A 22,096-nucleotide genomic window follows, 5' to 3' on the forward strand; every position below is an offset into this window, starting at 1 on the left:
GTAAAGGCACGCACCTCACCAATCTGTTAGCCGGATCTCTTTCGAGAACTCGAGGCAGAGGCAGGACTAAACTGACTCGTCCCTAGCTTTTTGCGTGTGTTTGGTGGTTTTTGATTATTATGATCTTATATGTAACTCTTCTTTTTTGAAATTTTGTGTGTTTTATATCGTGTGGGTTGAGCCTTCTTTTAGGCCCACTCATACAAACTATCTATAACTTTTACTCTTTAATATAATTGCCCTAGGGCTTTTTTCAATATATATATATATATATATGCACGCAATATACATACATACATACATGTATAGAATGTATATATAATAGTCATTCGAAAAAGAAAACTTGAAAGGGGAAAAAAGCTTACAACACATGATCGATCGAGAAAGGGGAGGGGTTCGGCTCTAAACAATTGTTACCGTGCAGAGCAAGGAGAGGAAAGGGTTTGTGGCTCGAGCATGATAGGGGAGACTTGCTCGAGAGAGTTCGGTGATTCTCAAAGGGAGGGTTGTCCTGCTCTTACCTCGATCGCCCTTATATCAAGCAGAGAGGTGGCAACAAACAAAAAAGAAATGCAAGGATGGTCACATCAAAATCAGGAAGGTGGCAAGTGCGATTTGAGAAGGTGGTAGCAATAACAAGAGGGAAGAAAAGAAAAATCATGTGACTTAATGCGATTAAAAAAGGGGGTATAGCGGAGATCAGAAGAAGAAGAAAAGGAAAGTTAATTATTGTGAAAATTGTGTGATTCATAAAGTATAGAGTAACGAATGTGAGACGAGAAAAGGAAGCTTAAGAAGAGTAAAATATTGGATCTAATACAACTACTCTTAACCGCTCAATCTTATTGCTAAAAAATTTTCGCCACATCAATATCCCTATTCTTTTGAATGAAAGCATCAAAGATATTTCACCTAATCACAAGTAATATTATATGAACTTCTATGAACTTCTACCAATTTTGATCAACAATCTTACATTAAATTTTCATGTCAACTACTTCATCTTAGATACAAAAAGGCAATTTCTTGTTCAATTAGTACTGTACATCTCAAAATGTTTGTTTTTTAATGAAAAAGAAAACTCTTAATCAATGCATCTTTGTTGGGAGAATGAATCCAAATTGTTTTATAACTGGAAAATGAATATGAAAATGCTTTGCTCGATTGGCAAACAATGTTTGGTGAGCAAAAGTACGTAGAATTTAAATTAACTATAGCCAAGCTAAAATGTATCGATGGTTTTGGAGGGACGAAAATAATCAAAACTAGAATGTATTATTATTTGGACTAAGAAAAATATTTTTGAAGAAAAATACCTATTTTTACCAGAACTGATGAATTAACTCCAAAAAACAAGAACAAAGTTTATGATTGAATACATGAGAAATCTGAAGAGTTATTATGTTTTGATATTAAAGTGAATCCCGAAATGACACTTTCAAGGCTTATATTTGGCTAAAAATTTGAAGGAAAGATGGCACAACATAAAGTTAATTCACTTGAAAAGACTATTAAGTTTGCCTTAGATTTTGAACAGACACAAAATCTCTTGCACCTGAAAGAATTTCTTCATGCATTGGGAAGGCCTCTTATGCCAAATGAATCAAACTCAAATAATTGTGTTTAAAAGAAGTTACACCAGTGCCAACAATTATTCAAAATAAAAGTTGGTAGCAATGCATCAAGATCCAAAATGTTGGCCATGGCTTAATAAATCGCTAACTAATGTTGCCTGATGGATCGCGTTATGAATAAGTTTTCCAGTAAGAACATAGATTAATGTTGAAGGAGTAGACAACAATGAAGACCAAAGAGATTGTGAAAAAATTTCTTCATGTGCTATATTACTAACACATCTAAAGGTTGAACCTGATTGGAAAAAAAACTTCAATCTTTCAAAAGTAATTTCAATATAATGGAATATGCCAGAACTTATCATCAATAATTTTATTTGCATGAATATCTTTAAGTCTATAAATTTTTATAACATATTTTTCAAACTCTTATCTAAAATTATACATACAACATTTCTAATATGACTCCTATTTAAATATCAAAATTTAAAAAATCATTTATAAATCTCCATGAGCTTTTCTCCAACCCATTTAGTTTCTTAAATGCATGAGACGTTTATCTTCCTCTAAACCATAATATCTACTAATTTCGTTAATTTACTTCTAAGACCACCTATGTTCTTGAGTGCAAAATAACAAAATGTCAAAATTCTAAAAGATCTCGTATAGAAGCTTTAAGAAATTAATTACAATAATGAGATTATTTAAATTTTACAGCCCATTGGGACGAATACATATAAATGAAAATCTAGAAAACCAAATAAACATTTAATGTTTAAATCTAATCCATGAACCATAAATCTCTCTCTCTCTCTACTTGTGAATTCGAGTCCATGTTACCATGTCAGAGTCCCAACTAATTATAGTGGAGATCAAAGGTTTTTATATGTTGGCATGATAGACTGTAGACCCACTTATGATGACTGATTGATTGCTCCACAAGAAGCAAACTAGCAATCCATAGATTTACTAGATGGAACATAAAAGTGCATGCTTGTCAGAAGCACATAAAGAACTGAAACGAGTGTCATCCTATAATGTAATTTTTCTTTAGCTTGTCTCATGTAACTCAAGCTTATGATGATGGTTCCTATGAGAAAGTGAAGTGCTCTTTATTTTTTTGATTATCTTTTTGAGATTGGATCACAAGCTAATTCACTAAATTCCAAGTTCAACACTTTTTGAGTTTAATTCACTTGAACAATAGCTAAGTTTTAAGAGAATTAGGCGGAGCATCTCTATCAAATTCCCAAAACCAACTCTATTTTGATGAAAAGTTTGCTCACTACTGCAACTATATTTTCTTGCTGCCTTCTATCGCTGCTGCCAACTTTTGTTTCCCACTACTTCCCACCATAAAACCTCTTTTTGAAGCTATTATGCTAGTTGTGGGCTTCTATTTCCCTCCACTTCCCTTTGTGAAGCTTTGTTTCCTAAGCTGATTGGCAAGTTCTTTACCATTTCTTTCCACTGTCAACATCTATTTCCTGCTATTCTAGTGGTTGTCAACTTTGCCTGCCTGCTAGAATCAAGAATTTCATGTGCTGAAACTGTGTACTGGAGAATTCAAAAGTGAGAAATTACAAGGGAGAGTGGGTCATTGTAAATTAGAAGTTTTGACTAGGGTCAATGAAATTCATCAACCGAAAATAGTTAACAGTACTTCAAGAAAACAGCAACAATAGATACCAAAATTGCAGCAGTATGGTAGCGATAGAATTTATTTGGCCATGATTTTGACAAGAATATTTTGGGGGAAAATTTGAGTGGGTTCAGAAGGTTACGTGTTTATCTTGGGCAAGATTTTGGCCAGAGTTTAGGGTTTTGTTGAAACGAAAGTTCAAATGAGCAATTATGAGTTAGAAGTTAAAAAAAAAGGAATCAAGCTTACTGAATCCCAAGGATATATTGAAACTAGTCTTCATCGTGCTGTAGATCTTCTAGCGGTGATTTTCCTGGATGCAAAAGTTGGGCTCGAAAACAAAATGATACAGACTTGTTGCAGATTAACTACATGGGGCTTCAAATGTTGTGAAAAATTAAAGTAGAAGCCTTGAGCCGAGAATAGAGGAGACAGGAAAAACATGAGAATGAAAGGACTTTAGTATATTAGGAGGGTCAACAGGCCATGCAAAAGAATTATAATTTTTATTCAAAATAAAATGTTTATTACATGACTCCGAGAGCTCTATCAGATAATCCTAATATAGTTTATAGAACATAATCCTTAAACATTAACATAATAACAAATATATGCTTTGATGACACATGACTCGACTGCCCTTGATAATCAAAATTGAAAGAACTAATAACAAATTTAACAAAAAACATAAACTATGACAAAATATCTTGCATAAGACAAACATCAACCATATAGCAATGACACTAAAAGAACGATGACAAATGTACACAACACAACATAAGGTATGAAAAATAATTAACCATATAAAATGACTAAAAGATCCATGGCGGCAGCACTGATACCATTCTAGGGCTTTTAGAAGGTATTTTGGAGGTGGATTTGTTGGAAGGGGGTTGGGGAATTACAAGGAGATAATAATAGGCTAGTTCGATGGCGTCTGGAGTGGATTGCAGGGATAGGTGACTGTTGGGCTGCAGTATGGCGACAATCAGCGGCTGTCCTGCGAGCCGGATGCGGGAAGACAGCGATTTCCTGCTGGAAACAGCAGGCAGCAGTAAGTTGAATGGCTGCCCGGCTGAAAACAGCAGCTTAGACAGCAATACGGCAGTATAAGGGCGGCCAAAACTTTCCTAAGATACAACAGGTCATTTACAAAAAGGAAGAAGAAAGCACTCCGAACAGCCAAATTTAGAAAAAATCACATATCAATTCTTAAAATCAGAAGGCTCCAAATACAACACCCTAATACAGCATATATAAAAGTTTTCTCATAGAAATCTCTAATTAAAAACTAGAAAAATAGAAAAGCAAAAGGAGGGAAATTGCTAAAAATAATATAATTAAAACAAAAAATACATCTTATGTCGCTATTCCCACACTCACGAAATTTTCAAAACCGCGGTATCACGGGATTCCGACAATCACGTTGCAAAATTCTGCAATCCGGCAGCTGAGCAAGACGCTCTACTTCGTTCTCCCTAGCTACGAGAAGCTTCTTGTACTTCTCTGGAAAGGCCTGGATCCCACAGTTGAATATTATTTTCCATAAGACACTTGTTGAGATTTAGTCTCACCATTATTATCTAGCTATCAATCTAGGACGATATTGTCAAACTGAACTGAAATTTAACTCCATATAGCCTTCCAGAAATAGCTCAAAGCCTTCTCATCTATGACATTTTGGTATCGGTTCCTCAAACATATGGCCCCTCTTTGACAAACAATGACAGTCCTGCCAGTGCTTCTCTTAGTCTTTATCATGGGCTCAACTTGAATCACAAGGGGTATTTCTCCCTCGGCAACTGCAAGCTAGTACTTTCCAATCTCCTCTGGGCCTTCATCCTTTGTCTTCTCCAAGGAACCCTGCTCGATGAAAGATATCATTCTCCTGTTTGGGCAATCTGATGCAATGTGGTTGAACCCGTAGCACTTTAAGCACTGTATAGCTAGGTTGAATTTGGGATTGCTGGCGGGCTCCATTTTTTCTCCACTCTGGGTTAACTTCTCCTCAGGTGGTGTCAATTTGGATTCTTGGGGTTGAACATTGAATGTTAGGTGTGGAGTTCGCCCGGTGACGTTGTTTCTCCACCTTTAAAGTTAGGGTCTCTAAATCAAGTAGGGACCAATATGGCTGTAACTGAACTACATTATTGATAGATGACACCAGTCCTCCGAGATATCTAAACATCGTGAGTACTCCACAGAAATGTCTCTTCGGCGCAGGTTGTGGAGTTTTATGAATATATTTTGACGTTAATGTGAGAGAAGGTATTTGCGTTGAACCTCCATTTTCATCTTGGACCATGTAGTGTATTACTTCTGAATATGCTTCGGGTTCTCCCACCATAATCAATCATTTTTTCTGAACTTGATGGTTGTCAATTTAACTCTTTTGTCCTAAAGAACATCATTGTACTAAAAAATTCACTTCACTGTTTGAAGCCACTAGATTAACTCAAATGGATCCATGCGACAGTCGAAATCCGGTAATTCCACCTTTACTCCAATATCTTACCTTCTCTAACATTTCATATTGACTCCTCAAGATAGTGGTTCTTCATCACTGAAAACTGTTTGGTGGAAAGGATTCCCTTCCTCTTCTCAATCTAACGAGTCATTATTGTGGTTATGGGTGACCTCACTAGATTATTTCCTCTCAAAGGCAGCAAGCCTCAGTTGCGGTTGGAGGATTTCTCAAAACATAGCTTCTACTGTAAGCTCTTGGACACCTCATTGTGGATTTCACCCAATCGATATTGTGTTATTTCTTCCCAACAAAATTTTTTAGGGTTGTAGGATTACGATTCAAGGTTGATCAAGGTTTAGGGTTTTGGAAGGTGTCAAGATGAAATTTTGGTGGAGGTAGGAAAGTTGGATTTTGAAAATTTTAGGATTGGGGCTAAGAATTGTGGTAGGAATGATTTGGGTATGACAGAATTTTTTTCTTGGAATTTCGGATTAGGAAAGAAATAACAAAAATCCAAACAAATTTAGAGTTCCCCAGGCTCTGATACCAAATAATACCATTGTAGGGCTCCTAGAAGATACTTTGGAGATGGATTCATAAGGGAGTGGTTGCGGAATGGAAAAAGGAAGATAATAGGCGAGTTTGACAGTGTTTGGAGTGGATCACGAGGATAAGATTGGACAGTAGCTGGGAAGTCATCCAACTCGTTGTTACCTATTGTTACCTGCTGTCCCGCGAGCCAGAGGCGGGAAGACACGATTTACTGCTGGAAACAGTAGGTAATAGAGAGTTGGATGACTGTTCAGCAGAAAATAGTAGTTCGGACAGCGACACGGCGATATATGAGCGACGAGGAAGTTCCACCAGCTGTCTCTAAACAAGATACAGACACAACACTCTGGAGAGCAAACTTCATAGAAAACACTTCTCAATTCATCAAATCAGAAAAATCAAATCAAAAACTCTAATACAGCCATATATAAAAATTCCCTCATAAAAAATATCTAATTAAGAACTAAGACAATAGAAAAATACTAGAAAGGAAAGAAACAAAATGAGAGAAATTGTTGAAAGTGACGAACAAAATAAGAAAGATGCCTCATGGAATTGCCGCAATTGAGTTGCGGGATACATCGATCATACAACTAAATGGGACCCTCTGCAAACACATATCCATTACTACCCACAATCTCGTTTATAGTGCTTTGCTTTAGCGCCAAATTCTTTGCAACAACCAAGGGCTGTGAAGGTCGTGTTTCTATAAAATTATCCTAAATAAATTGAGAACACCGTTTCCCTATTTAAGATGATCCAATCAAAACAATTTGATGTTTTTTGAAGCATTTACAAAATGAAACAAACTAAATAATAGTTTCAATTAATAATTTCTAACTATAAGATATGGCCAATAACTTACTAGAATACAACTGATATTTACAATAGTCCACATTTAACTTTTGGTCATTGCATAAAATCGATAGAAAGATCTTGTGATGTTATCTTATATTTATCCAAACTATAACAAATATGAAGATCGTCACATATATAAAGGCATGGGCAATGTTGCAAACACCCAAATCTACATGACTAGAAGGTTAAATAAGATCATATTCATATAATTTACATAAAACACTTAGATGATAAACAATGAAAAGAAAAATAGATGGAGTAGCAAATCATACTAGAGTTAGAACATTATCAGGATAGGTCAACTTTCGCTAGTCTTGATGAGACGTAAAAAAATGCAAAAAGTAACTAATTCAATTATCAAAAAATTTATTGTCAAATAAATTAATAATCATTGTAGTAATATCAATTCTAACTAAATGATTAACCATACTACAGTTACCTAGCCTCTTTGTCAAAACCAAAACGAGCGCCAAAATAGAAGGCAACTGCAAGTAACCAGGCATCACTATGGACGGCTACAAGTGACAGCCAATCCCTTTCATCCATGCCATCCCTAGCAAAATTTATTCCTAAAGCAGGTTCAGGAAGCTCAGGAGGAACTTCCTCAGCAGGTAAGGTGACGTCCCAAGTCTCATTAGGAAGTCCATAAAGACATAAATTCTCCTTCTCTGAGAAAAAAAAGCACATTATACCATCAAAGGCATGACTCTCAGTATTAAAAGGGTTTTACAAGGCTGGACAACAAAATAGTACAAACATGTGTGGATGCATGTGTGTGTCAGCCCTAAATACTAAATACAAGTATAATCATGAGTGTCTCATAATGACACAAAAAACAAGTTGCAAAAAAAAACATTAAAAGTATCCCTGGCAGCAACCTAAAGGTAAAACCTACATTCACCAGAAAAAAATAAAATAAATGAAAATTGCCTGCAGATTAAAATTTGGAAACGAATGAATGCTCGAAGTTTTAAGCTCACAATGGTGCTTCAATTCGACTAAGGAACCATTAAATAAAAAAAAACTTACTAAAAAATAGAAGAAATATAAATATGTCAGCACCTACTATTATATAAAAATATAAAGTTTGAGTGTATGATAATGACACAAGACAAATTGCAAAGAAAAAATCCAAAAGAATCTCTCACAGCAACCTGAAGTAAATATTGATGGTAAACATCAAGATGGTCTTCGGGTTGCTAGGTTGGGATTAGTGTTGGATCGTGATTTGTCCATGAATCACGTTCAAAATTTAATAATTCCAAGGAAAAGTGAAAGGCTAGAGAAAGATATAGTCAAAGAAAACCAATCCACTGAAACGGCTCAGAAGAATGCAATGATAGAGTGAGGACCACCACAGTCCAACCATGGGCAGTCCAACCGTGGGCTCTCCTCAAAATCCCATAATTATAAGAAGGGATCCCGGGTCTCCAAGCTCTAAAGAACAAGCTTCATAATGAACAATGCATGTGAAAAAAGTAAAAGGATAAACATAAGGCTTATAGCCTTAATACAGAGTCGGACTCACGTTGTAGTTGGCTAGAGGAGAAATCCAGGGGTCTTCCAGCTATATGAACCAAGTGGCCTATATTTATAAGCGGCCCAACTGATCAATCGTGTTTATGTGAGCAGATGTGAAGTCATTCTTGAGACTGCACTAGAAGTTTCCTAGTGGTCAACATTCCTTTCTGCCTTGATACTGGCAGGTTAATGTCCAAAATCTCAAACCCCATTGAGCAAATTCTCTTAGATCCGCCATAGTGAGTTTGTCTATGAATTAAGTTAGCAAATTATTCTTTTTATTCAAGCTGGCAAGTTCGCGTTGAGACCAAGTAGGTAGGCTTATCCTAAATTTGGATAGTTGGTCGTCTCTTCATTGTCCTTTTAGACAAATCTGCAATGTGTGATATATATTTAGTTTCTCGATTTTCTTATATTTTAAAAAAGATTGCAAAAGGAGCATAAAAAGGAGACAAAAAATTTTCAATTGCTTAAAAAGAGACTCACGGTGTTTGTTTACTTAGGCTCCAAGGAGGGAGCGGGCTGGGTTCAATTTTTATTGTTGGCTTTGTCGCAATATCGGCCTATTTTCATTTTGCCAATGTTAACATGGATTGAGCTCCTATAAATTACCATGCCTTTCATGTGGAGGAAGGGTTTCACGCTATCCCACTCCATTTCTTAAGCTTCTAGAATTTCAGTGACATGGAATGTGGGGACTTCGATGCAATTGATGAGAAAAGTATCTTACGGATGTTGAATTGAAGGAAATCGGCTCAAACAGAGGAATAAACATGTTGTGATTAATTCTATAGAAACAAAGAAAGCAAAGATAGTTGTCTTTCCAATCAGGACAGCCTCAAGCAAGTCTACACTAAGAACAAAGTCACGGATGACTCCATGGAGTTAAATTTATTAAATTTTTACATTCCTGTCCTATGACGAGAAGGCTATACTTTTCCATTGGAAGTCAGCTCTGGTGAGCAAGCTTGTCAAGGCGAAGGTTGCCCTTGAGATCATCTAAGAGGTCACTCCTGAGGTCAAAGTGTGGATCAAGAAAGGATTGTTAATGAGGATTACTAAGTCATAATTCATTATTTTTCTTATTTGCCCGAGCAAGCATTTTGGTGGCGATCAATACCATATTAAAGTTCTCTCTACAATAGCTACTATTTTGATAAGCACTTCACTGAACCGATGGGAATGCGAACTATCCCGTTTGATATAAGAGGAAATGATTTTCACTAAAAGTAACGAAGATAAGGACTCTCGAAGGCCTCCAAAAAGATTTGAGGAGACAACTACCTAGTTGTTTTGTCTAGATCCCCCAGTCATGGCACCTAAGGATAGCCGCCTCTTGTGGTATGGAAGGCACCTCCTAAAGAGTCGGCCGGTATAGCAAGCTTGAAGAAAAAGTTTGAAGAAATGTTAGCACAAATAGCAAAATTGGTTATGATTCAATTCACCTAAAAGAAGCAGCTATAGTCCTTGAATGGCAAATTTTTGGAAAAACCATCAAGAATATAGGTTGCATGGGTGAGACTAATCGACACGGATAGGCGCCCGAATATTTTGGGTGAGGTAGTCGTTTGATTAGGTGTGGAAATATATAATTTAAAGGCTAAGACATTATGAATTGACACTTCTTTGATTTGCTTAAATAAAATTAATTCCTTGCCATGGGGTAATTTTAAGTCGCGTCACTTAGTAAAGGTTTTAATTTTATTTTGTTGGCTTTGTTGTAATATTGGCCTATTGTCATTTTGTCCATATTAGCATGGATTGATCTTCCTATAAATTACCTTGCCCTTCATGTGAACAGGATTTCACACTCGCCACTCCTCCATTTCTTAAGCTTCTACAAATTTAGTAACATGGAATATGCGGACTTCGATGCCATTTAAAAGGAAATCAGCTTAGACTAAGAGGAATAAGCTTGACATGGTTGATATTATAGGAACAAAGAAAGAAAAGATAGTCGCCTCTCCAATTAGGGCATTCTCAAGCAAGTCTACACATAGAACAAAATCACAAATTCCCGAAGATGAGTTTATTAAATTTTTACCCTTTCATGCACTATGAGGTGAAGGCTATACTTTTTCATTGGAAGGCAACTCTAGTGAGCTAGCTAGTTGCCTTGAGATCGTCCAGGACGTCACTCATGAAGTCGAAGTGCATATCATTATGTGGATTGTCATTATTTTTCTTATTTGACCATTATTAAGTTGTGGATTGAATACTTTTCCATGAGCCAGTGTTTAGGTGATGATCAAGACCACATTAAGGATCTCTCTACAATAGCTACTATTTTGACAAGTACTTCACTAAGCCAATGGGGATGTGAGTTATCCTTATTGATATATGAGAAAATAATTTTCACTGCAAGTAACGAATATAAGGGCTTCTCCAAGGCCGCCCAAGAGATATGAAGAGATAATTGTCACACCCTCACTCACCCCCTTTTAAATTCAGCCGAGGACGGCGAAAACAAACAATTCAGCCAAGCTAAATTCTCACCAACACTCGCTCTGATTTGCAGAATTAGGAATCAGTGGGTGATAACCCTCTAATTAAATCGCTGCAAACAAACTTGATACATTGAATTTTATAATAAAATCATATTCATATTTGGAATCGTGAAAATCATATCATCAAAACATGTATCTATACAGAGTTGTTAAATCCAACATAATAAAAGTACATACCAAAAAATTGTAAAAACTTCCAAAATTATATAGTGCAAAGATATACAAATAACATATGGCTATTCGCCTCGGTGCTCTATATCCTTTCCTGAAAGACAACAATGTAGAGTGAGCAACAATGAATTCAGCAAAATAATCAAAACTAAAATAAGATTTTATACACAGAAAAGAAACAATGTGCATGCTCGTATGAAACTGTGTTTGTCTACATACAAGTCACAATATGTTAGATAAAACATGAAAAAAAATAGTAGTGCAGAAAATCATGATTATTATATAAAACATGTATAATCATAAGTATCGAATCATAAACAAGTTCATAGTAATGTCATCATAGCAGTGTCAACATTGAAATGTCATCATAGCATAGCAATGTCACTTATGTATAGACCTTCAATATTTCCATGTCCTGTCATATCATGACTTGTCACCCTGACCTAAAGGTCATTAATTATTGATAAAGGTTGGACACTTCAACATAGCAGTTAGCAATAGCTCATGATACTAACGGTTTTCTTACGTTCTATCACCGTCTGAACACAATGATTTCTAGAGTTTCGTCGCCTCTTGAACACCATGAGATCGGCAATAATTCCCTGCATAATGTACTTGCAAACACGCATATAATAGCCAACTCATAACATTCCTGGAAATATTTCATAAAGCATAATACATGAAACAAGCATTCATATGCATTTCATATATCACATGTATGAATCATAGCAGATAAATAACTGCAAGCAATTAATATCATAAGCATAATCACATGAAAACATCACATATATTGCAAGAAGAAATCAGCTCTCATTCATACAACAATATGTAGAAAATTTTATTTATATACATGTCAAACAAGAAATCATATGAAAACCCTATAGAAGATTACTTTTCTTACATTAGCATCAGATTATTTCATCTAACTTAACAGAGCAGTCCTACGACGAATTTCCTCACGCTAGTCTCCAGCTCGTTGTCTCGTGTAAATAACCTGGTATGCTTAGGCCCTGTTTAGGGAGGCGGTAGGCCAGCAGCGCGGCCCGCTGCCGCGAGTTTTCACTACTTGGGGCGGCAGTTAACCAGTGGCGCGTCGCATTTATCATAAAACACGGGCTACAGGTTCGACCCCACGGCCCGTGTTTCTCATTTTTTTTTTTACGGTGATGCCCTCCTTTCCTTCATGATTCGTCCACCCTAACCCTAACCCTAGTGTCGAACTCCTCTGCGAAGTTGTAATCTCTTTTTCCTCTTCCTCCTCTTCTCCTGCGTTTCTCACGCTACATGGTTCCTCTTCCTCCTTGTCTCCCGTGTCTCTCACGCTACCTAGTTCCTCTTCCTCCTCTGTTCCCCAACGGTAAGGACATTTTTAGCAGCAGAAATTTTAGGAATCGTTCTTTGAATGCAAGTATTCATGTGAATCCTTGTTCTTTGGATTTTTGATGTTAGATATGTAAATATTGTTCGGTAGTATGGATGTGAATGCTTGATGTTTAAGAGAGTTCTTGGTGGCTCGATTTTTTGTTCGGTAAATTATATGAAAAAAAAAATTTTTGAAGATGTGGCTTGGGGATGTAATCAGCAATCTGATGTTAGATATGTTTGAGTGAGTTATTGGTGGTTGTGGTTTGGCCATTAATGTGAATACGCATCATTTGGGTAGTCTGCAAGATGATCTAACAAAAAAAAAGGAAAAATATTTTTTGGGTGTCGTGCTGGGCAGATGGTCAGAAGTGTGAGTTCTTTCGGTGGGCAAACACTCCGGTAGATTTCGCTGCCTACAGTGATCGAGACAATATAACATCTATTGAGGACAGCGTAGCTCCTGACGTGTGTCGTCTGCATTATAAAATCAATATTGTCATATTACTAATTGTAATTTTGATAGTTTTTACTTTTTTGTAGCATACATGATACTCACTGTTACGTGAAGTGTTTATCTGAATTTGTACCATTTTGCAGTAAATTTTTTACTTTTGAAGGATCACATATATGACTAGAACAGTTCTGTTACAAATAGCATTATTATACAGGGGCAGAATGGTCATTTGTCCAAAAATAGTTGTTGCACAGCTGTTTTCAAACCGCAGAAAAAACGACCAGTCAGCTTCCCTACAGCATCTTCCTAGGCCAGTTAAGCTGCAGTTGCCCCAAACTGATCCTTAGGCAACTTAGGATTAATGAAAAATTGGTTCATAGCATGCACTAACCCAAACATGCTTAAATGCCAACACACTTCAAGCATGCTTCTCGGCAAAACCCAATCTTTTTTCCGAACCACTTAAACTGCTCCCCTCACCTTCCTAACATCTCAATCCACCCTTCATGTTAAAACCCTTGTGGAAGCTCACAAACCAAGTTTGACGCATCTGATACAAGTTTCACGCCTACTACAGCAACCAAAAACGAGGAAATGCACAAAATCGTGGCAAACATCAAAACAAAAGTGATAAGGAAAAGGAACGTCTCAAATAACATGAAACAGGGATTCGTACTCACCAAAATCTCTCTGGAAATCCTTTGGCTCCTAGGTGGTCGCCCGCCCCTTGCTACAATACTCGAGCTAAATTCCTTCCAGGGGAGTGAAATTGGGACAGGGAGAAGAAATTGTGGCACTTAAGATAATCCCAAAAGTTATTAGTCGTTCAATTGAATCCAACCGATGCATGTGCATGCAAGTGCGGCAGGAATCAGTTGGGAACAGTGCAGGATATGAGAGATTAATTAAGGAATATAATTAAAGATTTAATTAAGGTAATTATACTTATAAATTTAGAATTTTATATCTCACAATCCATACATAAATAATATACAGTGCTTCATATCGAATTGATCGATTTCATGCGCAAAATTATAATTTTGAGGAGTGAAATTTGTGGTACTTTTAAAACTTCGCAAACTTTTACTTGATTTTCAAGTTTTGGGTGTTACAATAACAATTAGTTGTCCCTATCAATATCCGGCAATGATGGCACCTGAGGATAGTCTACATGTGGCCTCGAAGGCACCTTCTGAAGAGTTACTAGTATAGAAAGCTTGAAGAGAAAGTTAGAAGAAATGGTAGCGCAAATAGCACAATTGGTTATGACTTAATTTACCTAACAAAAGAAGATACATTCGTTGAAGGGTGAGTTGTTGGAGCAACCATTAAGAATAGAGGTCACATGGACTCAGAGAGGCGCTAGATTTTTTTGGGTGAGGTAGGCATTTGATTAGGTTAGGAACCATAGAATTTAAAGGTTGAGACATCCTAAATATTGACACTTCTTGGAGTCGCCAAGTCAAACTAGTTCCTTCAGGAGTCATTTCAAGTTGCATCAGCTGGTGAGGATGAAGCGTCTACGTGTAAAGGTGTCAATTGGACCCATTTTTTCTATGCTTTGAGTCATTCTTTATGGCAACTTCGACGAACTAAGTTCGATATATTTGTAATAAAATATAAGTTTTGTGTTTGCAAGTTAGGATTTAATGTTCGTAATGAAAAGTTTTTTTTACATTCTTTGCCTTCTTTTGGGTGTTTGGCTTTTGCTTTTGAATGATAATTTTATTTTCAATAAAATATTATTAAAAATTTTGTATTCGTCTTAATGTGATTACCATGCATTGTTCATTGATAGCGAATTGGTTCAGAGTAGCCCCAATATTATGAGCTTATATTTGTAATCAAGTTGCCCATTTAGGATAAGTCCAATGTGAGTATGCAAAGAATTGTTAATTTTTGTCGAATATATCGGTTTGTGTCAGCTTCGTAAGCTAAGGTGTTATTGCTATTTAAATAGTGTGTTGTAATGATAATGTTCCCCGAGCATCAAATGTCGCAAATTTAAACGTAAAACCCCAAAAAATAACCCTAGATTGGATGTCACGATAAGGGTAAAAATAAACATTGAACACACATCTGCTATTATTTTTCTGGCTCAACTCTCTAGAAAGCTCAAACCTTCACTTTCTAGTATTTTATTTTCCTTTCCTGCATACCCTCCCCCTTTTGTCGAGATGGTGTGCGCAAGCGAAGCAGTCACTAGTTTGAAGAGTTCAAACTCAAGACACCATCTCAAGTGACGCCTTGGATGGTCCAAATCCTCTACATCTTCTCTAATGTTCATTTGATTAAGGCTACAAAGAAGGGAAAGTTCTCAAACTTGTTCTTTGAGGACGATGTCCGCATGTTTGAGGACTAATTCAAACACGACTTGAGATTTTCATTGAGCTTGGAATTGATCAACCTAGTGAAGTGCTACAAAATTAAGCTCGCCCAAATATTGTCAAACTCAATGGCGAGTATTATCGCTTTAATCCTTTGACTTTTCAAAATCGGCCTGAACTAGAAGAATATGATCTTCCACCACCAATTGTAAAGGCATTCACTGAAGACAACACTCCATTACCAACGACATACATTCAAATGAAAGGTTTGGCGAAGGAATAATTTTACATATCAAGTTTTTAGACACTTTGCCGATTCATACCAGGCATGAGGGAGTTAAGGGTCCACCTCTACCAACCCTATGAGATCAAGGAGGGCACCTTGGCGGGTCTAAAGCCACTTACCCTTGATATAAAAAATTATCCAACATTAAGCAATAAGAAATGTTATTTCTCCTGTAAGTCATCTTAACTAATAGAGTTTATTCGTATTAAATTTATGTTTTTGCTGAGTTATTTTCCCTAGTCATTTTTATTTTACTTTTAATTGCAACCGACCCTAGTGCCTATTTGACTTTTGATGACGACGAGGACTTGCAATTCCTAAAGGGCTGAGTCTAAGAAAAAGAGCACAATAAAGAAAGCGTGTGGTGTGGGCACTTCAAGTTAGTCATCTAATATGGCTCCTCCTAATGAAGAGGAAGGAGAAGATAAGTTGCCCAAGTGTAAGGAGCTTGAGTGACGTGCTATGGCACCTACAAATGCGTGCATCAAGGCTGAGCAACCTATTGCACAACATCTGACCTAACCTATATAACCAAGCATGAGACAATCAACGGTCATTCGTATTAGTGAGAAAGATGTGGCCACATGGGTTGCAGATGAGTCTCAAAAGAAAGTGAGATGATCCTCAGAAAAAGCAAAAGGAGGTGACGAAGGGGCCTTAAAAGATGGGTAAAAAGCATATTAATGGACCTAGGAAGTTACCCTTTTAATATAGCTCGCTACGAGAAAAACATAATCAATTATAAAATTAACATGTGCTTATTCAAGTGTATGATGGCGGTGTATTTAGGGTTGTTCGTCTTCAGCATGTTGATGTTCAATGACAAGATCACTCATTTGAAGAAGCACAAATTACCGGTCGAGGTTATAAGAGCCATAGTTGTCCACCTGCAGTATGTGAGAGCATTGGCAGCCTACCACAACCTGTGAGTGGTTATGTTGAACTTGATTTGGACGCGTAGGATAGGGATAAGGTTATCGAAGTATCGAAGCTAGCCCATGGCATCTGGAGAAAGAAAAAGATGGCCTCCAATACGAGCAAGGCTAGGCTAAAAGAACTTTTCTCTGAGAAGTAAACAGTGCTTTTGATGGAGGCCTTTCAAGCTGAGGCTGAAAATCATAAAGTCACCTCTCTACAGGCTCAGCAAGAAGAAAAACATAAATATTTTGAGGTTGTCCTCAATAGCCAAGCTAAGAAAAAAGCCATTCCTAAGTACTTGAGTTTGCTCAAGATGAAACCGAAGTATTTGATGGTGCTAGCTTGGTGTCAAGAGGTTGGTACTCAATTCGGCCTATATTGACTCGCCTTGAAGGGAAAATTCTCAGTCAATATACAACCTCAACAAATTATATGAGGAAACTGCATATGAAGAGAACTTCGATGTATAAAGTGTTTCATGAATTGAATATTTGGCTTTCTATTCCTTATGTTCTATTTAATGAAGTTGTCCATACCTATAAGCATTAATTAGCTTCAAATGAAAGAAAACCTCTTAACTTACTCCTCTATGTTGCATTTCTTTCCTTTCCATGATATTGAGCAGAATACGGCAATTGAGCGATTTTAGTATGAAAGAATATCTCACGTGCATGAGTTGGTATGTACACCAATTGTTGAAAATAAGTTTAAGCTGAATACGATTGTTGAAAATAAGTTCCTTAAAATTGAATGTGATTGTCGAGAATAGGTCTTTAGGATTAATGTGATTAATTTTGCTCTCATGGGCAAGTAAATTAGTTGTTGATAATTTTTCACTCCAATGAATGAATTAATTTGTCGCTATTGATTTATCTCTCATGGGCGAGTAACTCCATAGTCACTCGGCTCTTTTGGTTAGTTGAAGTCATTTTAAATGTGTCATTCACTCAAGTCTCATTTGAATTCAATCCCCTTGTTATTCACCCACCCTACAAAGGCATCGTCATTTTTAATGAGTCACACCTTACGCCAGATCTATAGCTTTATGGGTAGTAACTATTCAGAGTTGTCAGAGAGCAAACATTGCTATTTATTGTGGAGCTTGCCACAAAAAAAGGGAAGTCAAACTCTATGGCTAGGACTTATCCAAGTAAAGCAAATGGGGATAGTTGACTTTGATCGTTAGGGTCTGAAGTTCCTTCGTGCCTTTTCAAATGCAACAGTAAAAAAAGAGTAAGAGAGTAAGACTAAAGGGATTTTTTATTCAAGCAGACACATTATACCTTGATAGCCTATTCAAACAAGCTTTTCTTTCATTACACCAGATTGGTGAGCCTTATCCAGATTGCCCGAACAATTAGTATTTATTGCATTGGGCTGCGGACATTATTTTTTAAGTCAAAATCAAGCTCTCATATGTGACCCTCTGTCTTTCTTGCTTGCAATAGTGTTGTTTGAATTTCCATAAAAGTTCGCTTTCCGATATAATAGGGCCATGCACCTTCCTTTTTTGGCATATACCGTAAGAATGAATAGGGGATAAGTTTAGTGATTTTGAAGTTGCCAACAAGGCAAAGTGGTAAATGTGAAGAGGGGTAGCACATGAGTTTATCTTCCTAAGCTAAGTGATAGCCACCTAAGATGGATGCTACAGTTATAATAAATGAGAATAATAGGACAGATTGTGTTAATATAATACATCTTTGCAAGCAACCCATTAGTTATGTTTCATTGAATGATGCTACATCGCAAATTAGCCATGAGAAAGTGGGTGACATAATCATTATGAAATCTTTGTGTAGGCCACAGTAGGTGGATGTCGAGCTCTCACAATGTGCATTGTCTGTCGCAGATGGCTCTAAAAGAGGGCGGCATTACAAATTCCTCTCTTCGAGAGCATAGACTGATCACAGATAAGGGTGTAAACGAGCTGAACATGAGCAAGCTGAGCTCATGTTCTTGCTCAGCTCGTTTGAAATTGTTTTTGTTCAGAATAGGCTTGTGTTCGAACTTATTCGTGAAATAAATGTTCGTGTTTGGTTCGATTTTTTTGAATTTGGCTGAAATTGTTTGAATTGTTTGAAATATGAGGGACAAAAGAGACTAATTTATTTATTTATTTTTTTGGTTTGATTTTAAAGAACACTTGTGCTGTTCCAAATAAAAAATACAAGATATGGGACTAAAACCATGCATCAAAGATGCATCTACAGAGGGACACATGGTTATTAGTAGCTAGCTTTCTGTCATCCGACGATCAAACCGTCGATGTGGTCGGCTTGGGTGTTGCAAGTCCAGTCGTTTCCCCGTCACGTGGTTGACGTGTTAATCTCAATCCATGTTCGTTCTTCTCGCGGGATTGCTCCCTTCACCAACTTTTCTTACATTAATGGACAATAGCTTTCATTGAAGAGGTGGGCCGTGGGGGTAATCGGCTAATTTCATTTACTTTTATGAAGGGGCATTTACATACATATCACCTAATTTGTACGTATTTACATATCTAACACCTAATAATTGTTTTTTTTTACATTAATATCACCCAAATTTTTCATATCACATTTAAAATTTATTGTATAATATATTAATTAATATAAATAAATACTATTATTTAATAATTTAATTCAAGCCAAAATGAGCCGAACATGAACAAGTAAACATTTGTTTTTGTTCGACTCTTTATAATTCAAGCCCTCAAAAAAAATGTTTGTCTTCAGCTCACTTACTTAATGAACGAATCAAACACGAGTTACTTAACGAGCCGAACACGATTGTTTGTCTTCAGCTCACTTAATGAATGAATCAAACACGAGTTACTTAACGAGCCGAACACGAGCTCTTCGCAAACGGCGAGCATGAACTGTTTTGACAATCATAATCACAGAAGTCAAGTTGGAACCTTAACACTAAGGCACATGTGGGTCGACAAATTAAGCATTTGATGACCTCCCAATGAGATTAAGGGCTCAACCGCAACAATTGTAACTTTTTCCTAGAAGAACACAAGATTATGATTATTCTCAATGCAGAGTAAGCAAAAGTGCCAGCACAATAAAAGAAACTGACTCTGAGGCTCCCTTCGATTAACATTTGTAAAAGGAAAACTTATGTATTAGTATGCTTATAAAATCTAGGGCATGTCTTTGTTCTTACATAAAATCAAAGTTTTAAAAATAAAAAGAATTTTTGTAAGTGGTTAATTAGTAGCCGATAAAAATATTTTAAACACTTTTAGGTTGTATAACTTTTTGTGGAAAGTCAACTAGAATTTGATAAAATATGATAAAGTGAAACTCGCTCTACGAAAAAACTGTCTAAACTTAACAATCTACTCGCCATTTTTTTCTTTTTTTTGCCACAAATCATTTTATCAAGCTTAGGAGGCTAGTTCAACGGCAAAATTTTCACCTTACAGATTAAACAAATGACCTATTTCCTTACAATTTTACTTTATGTTTTGAAAAAACTGTACTACTTCATTAAGCTTTGATTTGACTTCATTTGTGAGTCATCTCCTTCAGAGAATAAACTTCATAGCTTATCAACTTTACTTGGGCAAAGAACTAGTGGCCTTTAATACCTGAGCTAGTCGATTAATTCCTTTTTTATGCCGAATTATAATTAAAGAATGTTTTTAAAGAGTTTATCCCCTTGGAAGGGCTTATCTTCAAACACAAAAATACTCCCCTTTTAATTAACATGTTGTTAAGGATGAGTTCCCCGAGTTTCCCACAAATAACTCATTTTATAGATGTGAACTAAACTCCTTTTACAAAAATTAATTTTGCACTACGTTTAAAACAAAATAAAATGAAAAAAATACAAGAAATTTTAAGAGAAAATATTTCAAGTCATCCTCGCTCCATGTATGAAGCACTTCTAAAAAATATGTTTGAAGTTGGTACACCTTGAGCTGACATGTTCATGATTATATAAGAGCTATACCATGTAGGCTAAGCAATGATTGTTAAGTTGCAACGCCAACTTTCTTCAAACAAGCCTCCTGCTTTAATCCTTTTTGTCACGTTTGCATAGCAATATTTATCCATCCTCCTCTTAAACTCTTCTTGCTTCATAACCTATTGTATTACAAAGATTCAATCCTCTTGATAGACTCTCCCATTTCCCAAAATACAACTCTTCAAGATTCGGTCAACTTCGCCTTCTTAGGTACACCGCAAGTAACGTGAATTCATTGATTTTCTATTGAGTTCACCATTGATGAGCATATACAAGGCCAACTTGATTTTGAACCAAGTTGGATCTTGGATTTCTAAAGTTATAACTCCCATCCTCAAGGACTCGACAAAGAGAACTATTAAGCTAGGCCCCATAGGAAGGTCTACTGCATCAGTTCTACTTCACCAATGGTAGGTCAGACAATCTTGAAAGCTAATTATTCATCCTAGTTCCCTTCTTTAAAAGTATGTCGACAAAATGGTTTCATTCCCTAGAAATTTACTCAATCTTGAAATATTTCATTCTATTAATTTAAGTTTCAATTTCAAAAACATATCTTTTTAGGGTATTCTACCTTACCTCGTATAGCCCATTCCTCCAGTAAACTATTAGATACGAGTAAGTATACATATAAATGCTAAGCAACTACTCCCCCAACCAATCATAATCCACTATCAAAGCTTCACAGTCAGTCAGACCATTACCAACTGAGAATTTGATTTTAATAACATTTGTTAAATGACACCTTCCGATCTTCTTAGCACTAAGTCAATCTCTACTCTTTGTTCACTCTTGTCTATAACCTCCACAGCAAGTTATCTTTGATTGGCACTTCCTCTCCACTCCTATTGTGAATTCAACCACAAAATCAATTAGTGCTTGAGCTCTAGTCATCATTATGGGAATATAATAGATTTGGAGCTCACTAAGCTCAACTCATCATTTGAGGAGTCATCTCGAATAGTCAAGTTTTGCCAAGAAAAACTTTAATGAGTGGTCAGTGAAAAGTTATGTGTGGTGAACTTGAAAATAAGGTCGTAGTCTCTTAACAATGATGATGAGTGTGGAGGTTTCTCCAAGATAGGATATGACAGCTTGACTTCACGACACACCTTGCTAATGTGTAATAGATTGTCTATTATTTTTTCCCATCTTAGTAAATAAAAAGGGAGCTTGCTATCACTACTAAACTCAAATATAATAAGATATCCTCACTGAATCATAGACTTTGTAACAAAAAAGGCAATGCTAATAGCGACTTCAAACTTTAGAATGACCTTTCACACTCGTCATTCCATTCAAAAAACTTGGAGCTCCTTCCAGTTTTGTAAGAAAATGGCAAGCAATTCTCGACTGACTTTGAAATAAACTAGTTCAATCCTGCAATTCACCAAGTAATTTTTTACAATTCTATTATATTTTGGAAGATAGTGTCATCACAATAGCTTTGATTATATTAATTCATGTGTTAATGAGAATACAAAAAAATTGTTT

At 36.2% G+C, this 22,096-nt stretch overlaps 1 protein-coding gene across 4 annotated transcripts in view; it reads right to left on the reverse strand.

Moving 5' to 3' along the window:
- LOC110038520 (PHD finger protein ALFIN-LIKE 8-like) overlaps nt 1-22,096 on the reverse strand; it is a 34,580-nt gene that overhangs the window by 6,850 nt on the left and 5,634 nt on the right. For all 4 annotated transcript variants that reach the window (XM_020743385.1, XM_020743387.1, XM_020743386.1 and 1 more), the window contains one exon: nt 7,533-7,761. In XM_020743385.1, the coding sequence (XP_020599044.1) occupies nt 7,533-7,761 (229 nt within the window). The remainder of the gene's footprint in view (nt 1-7,532; nt 7,762-22,096) is intronic.

This window comes from Phalaenopsis equestris, unplaced genomic scaffold (assembly GCF_001263595.1).
Source record: "Phalaenopsis equestris unplaced genomic scaffold, ASM126359v1 Scaffold233021, whole genome shotgun sequence".
Classification (NCBI taxonomy): Eukaryota; Viridiplantae; Streptophyta; class Magnoliopsida; order Asparagales; family Orchidaceae; genus Phalaenopsis; species Phalaenopsis equestris.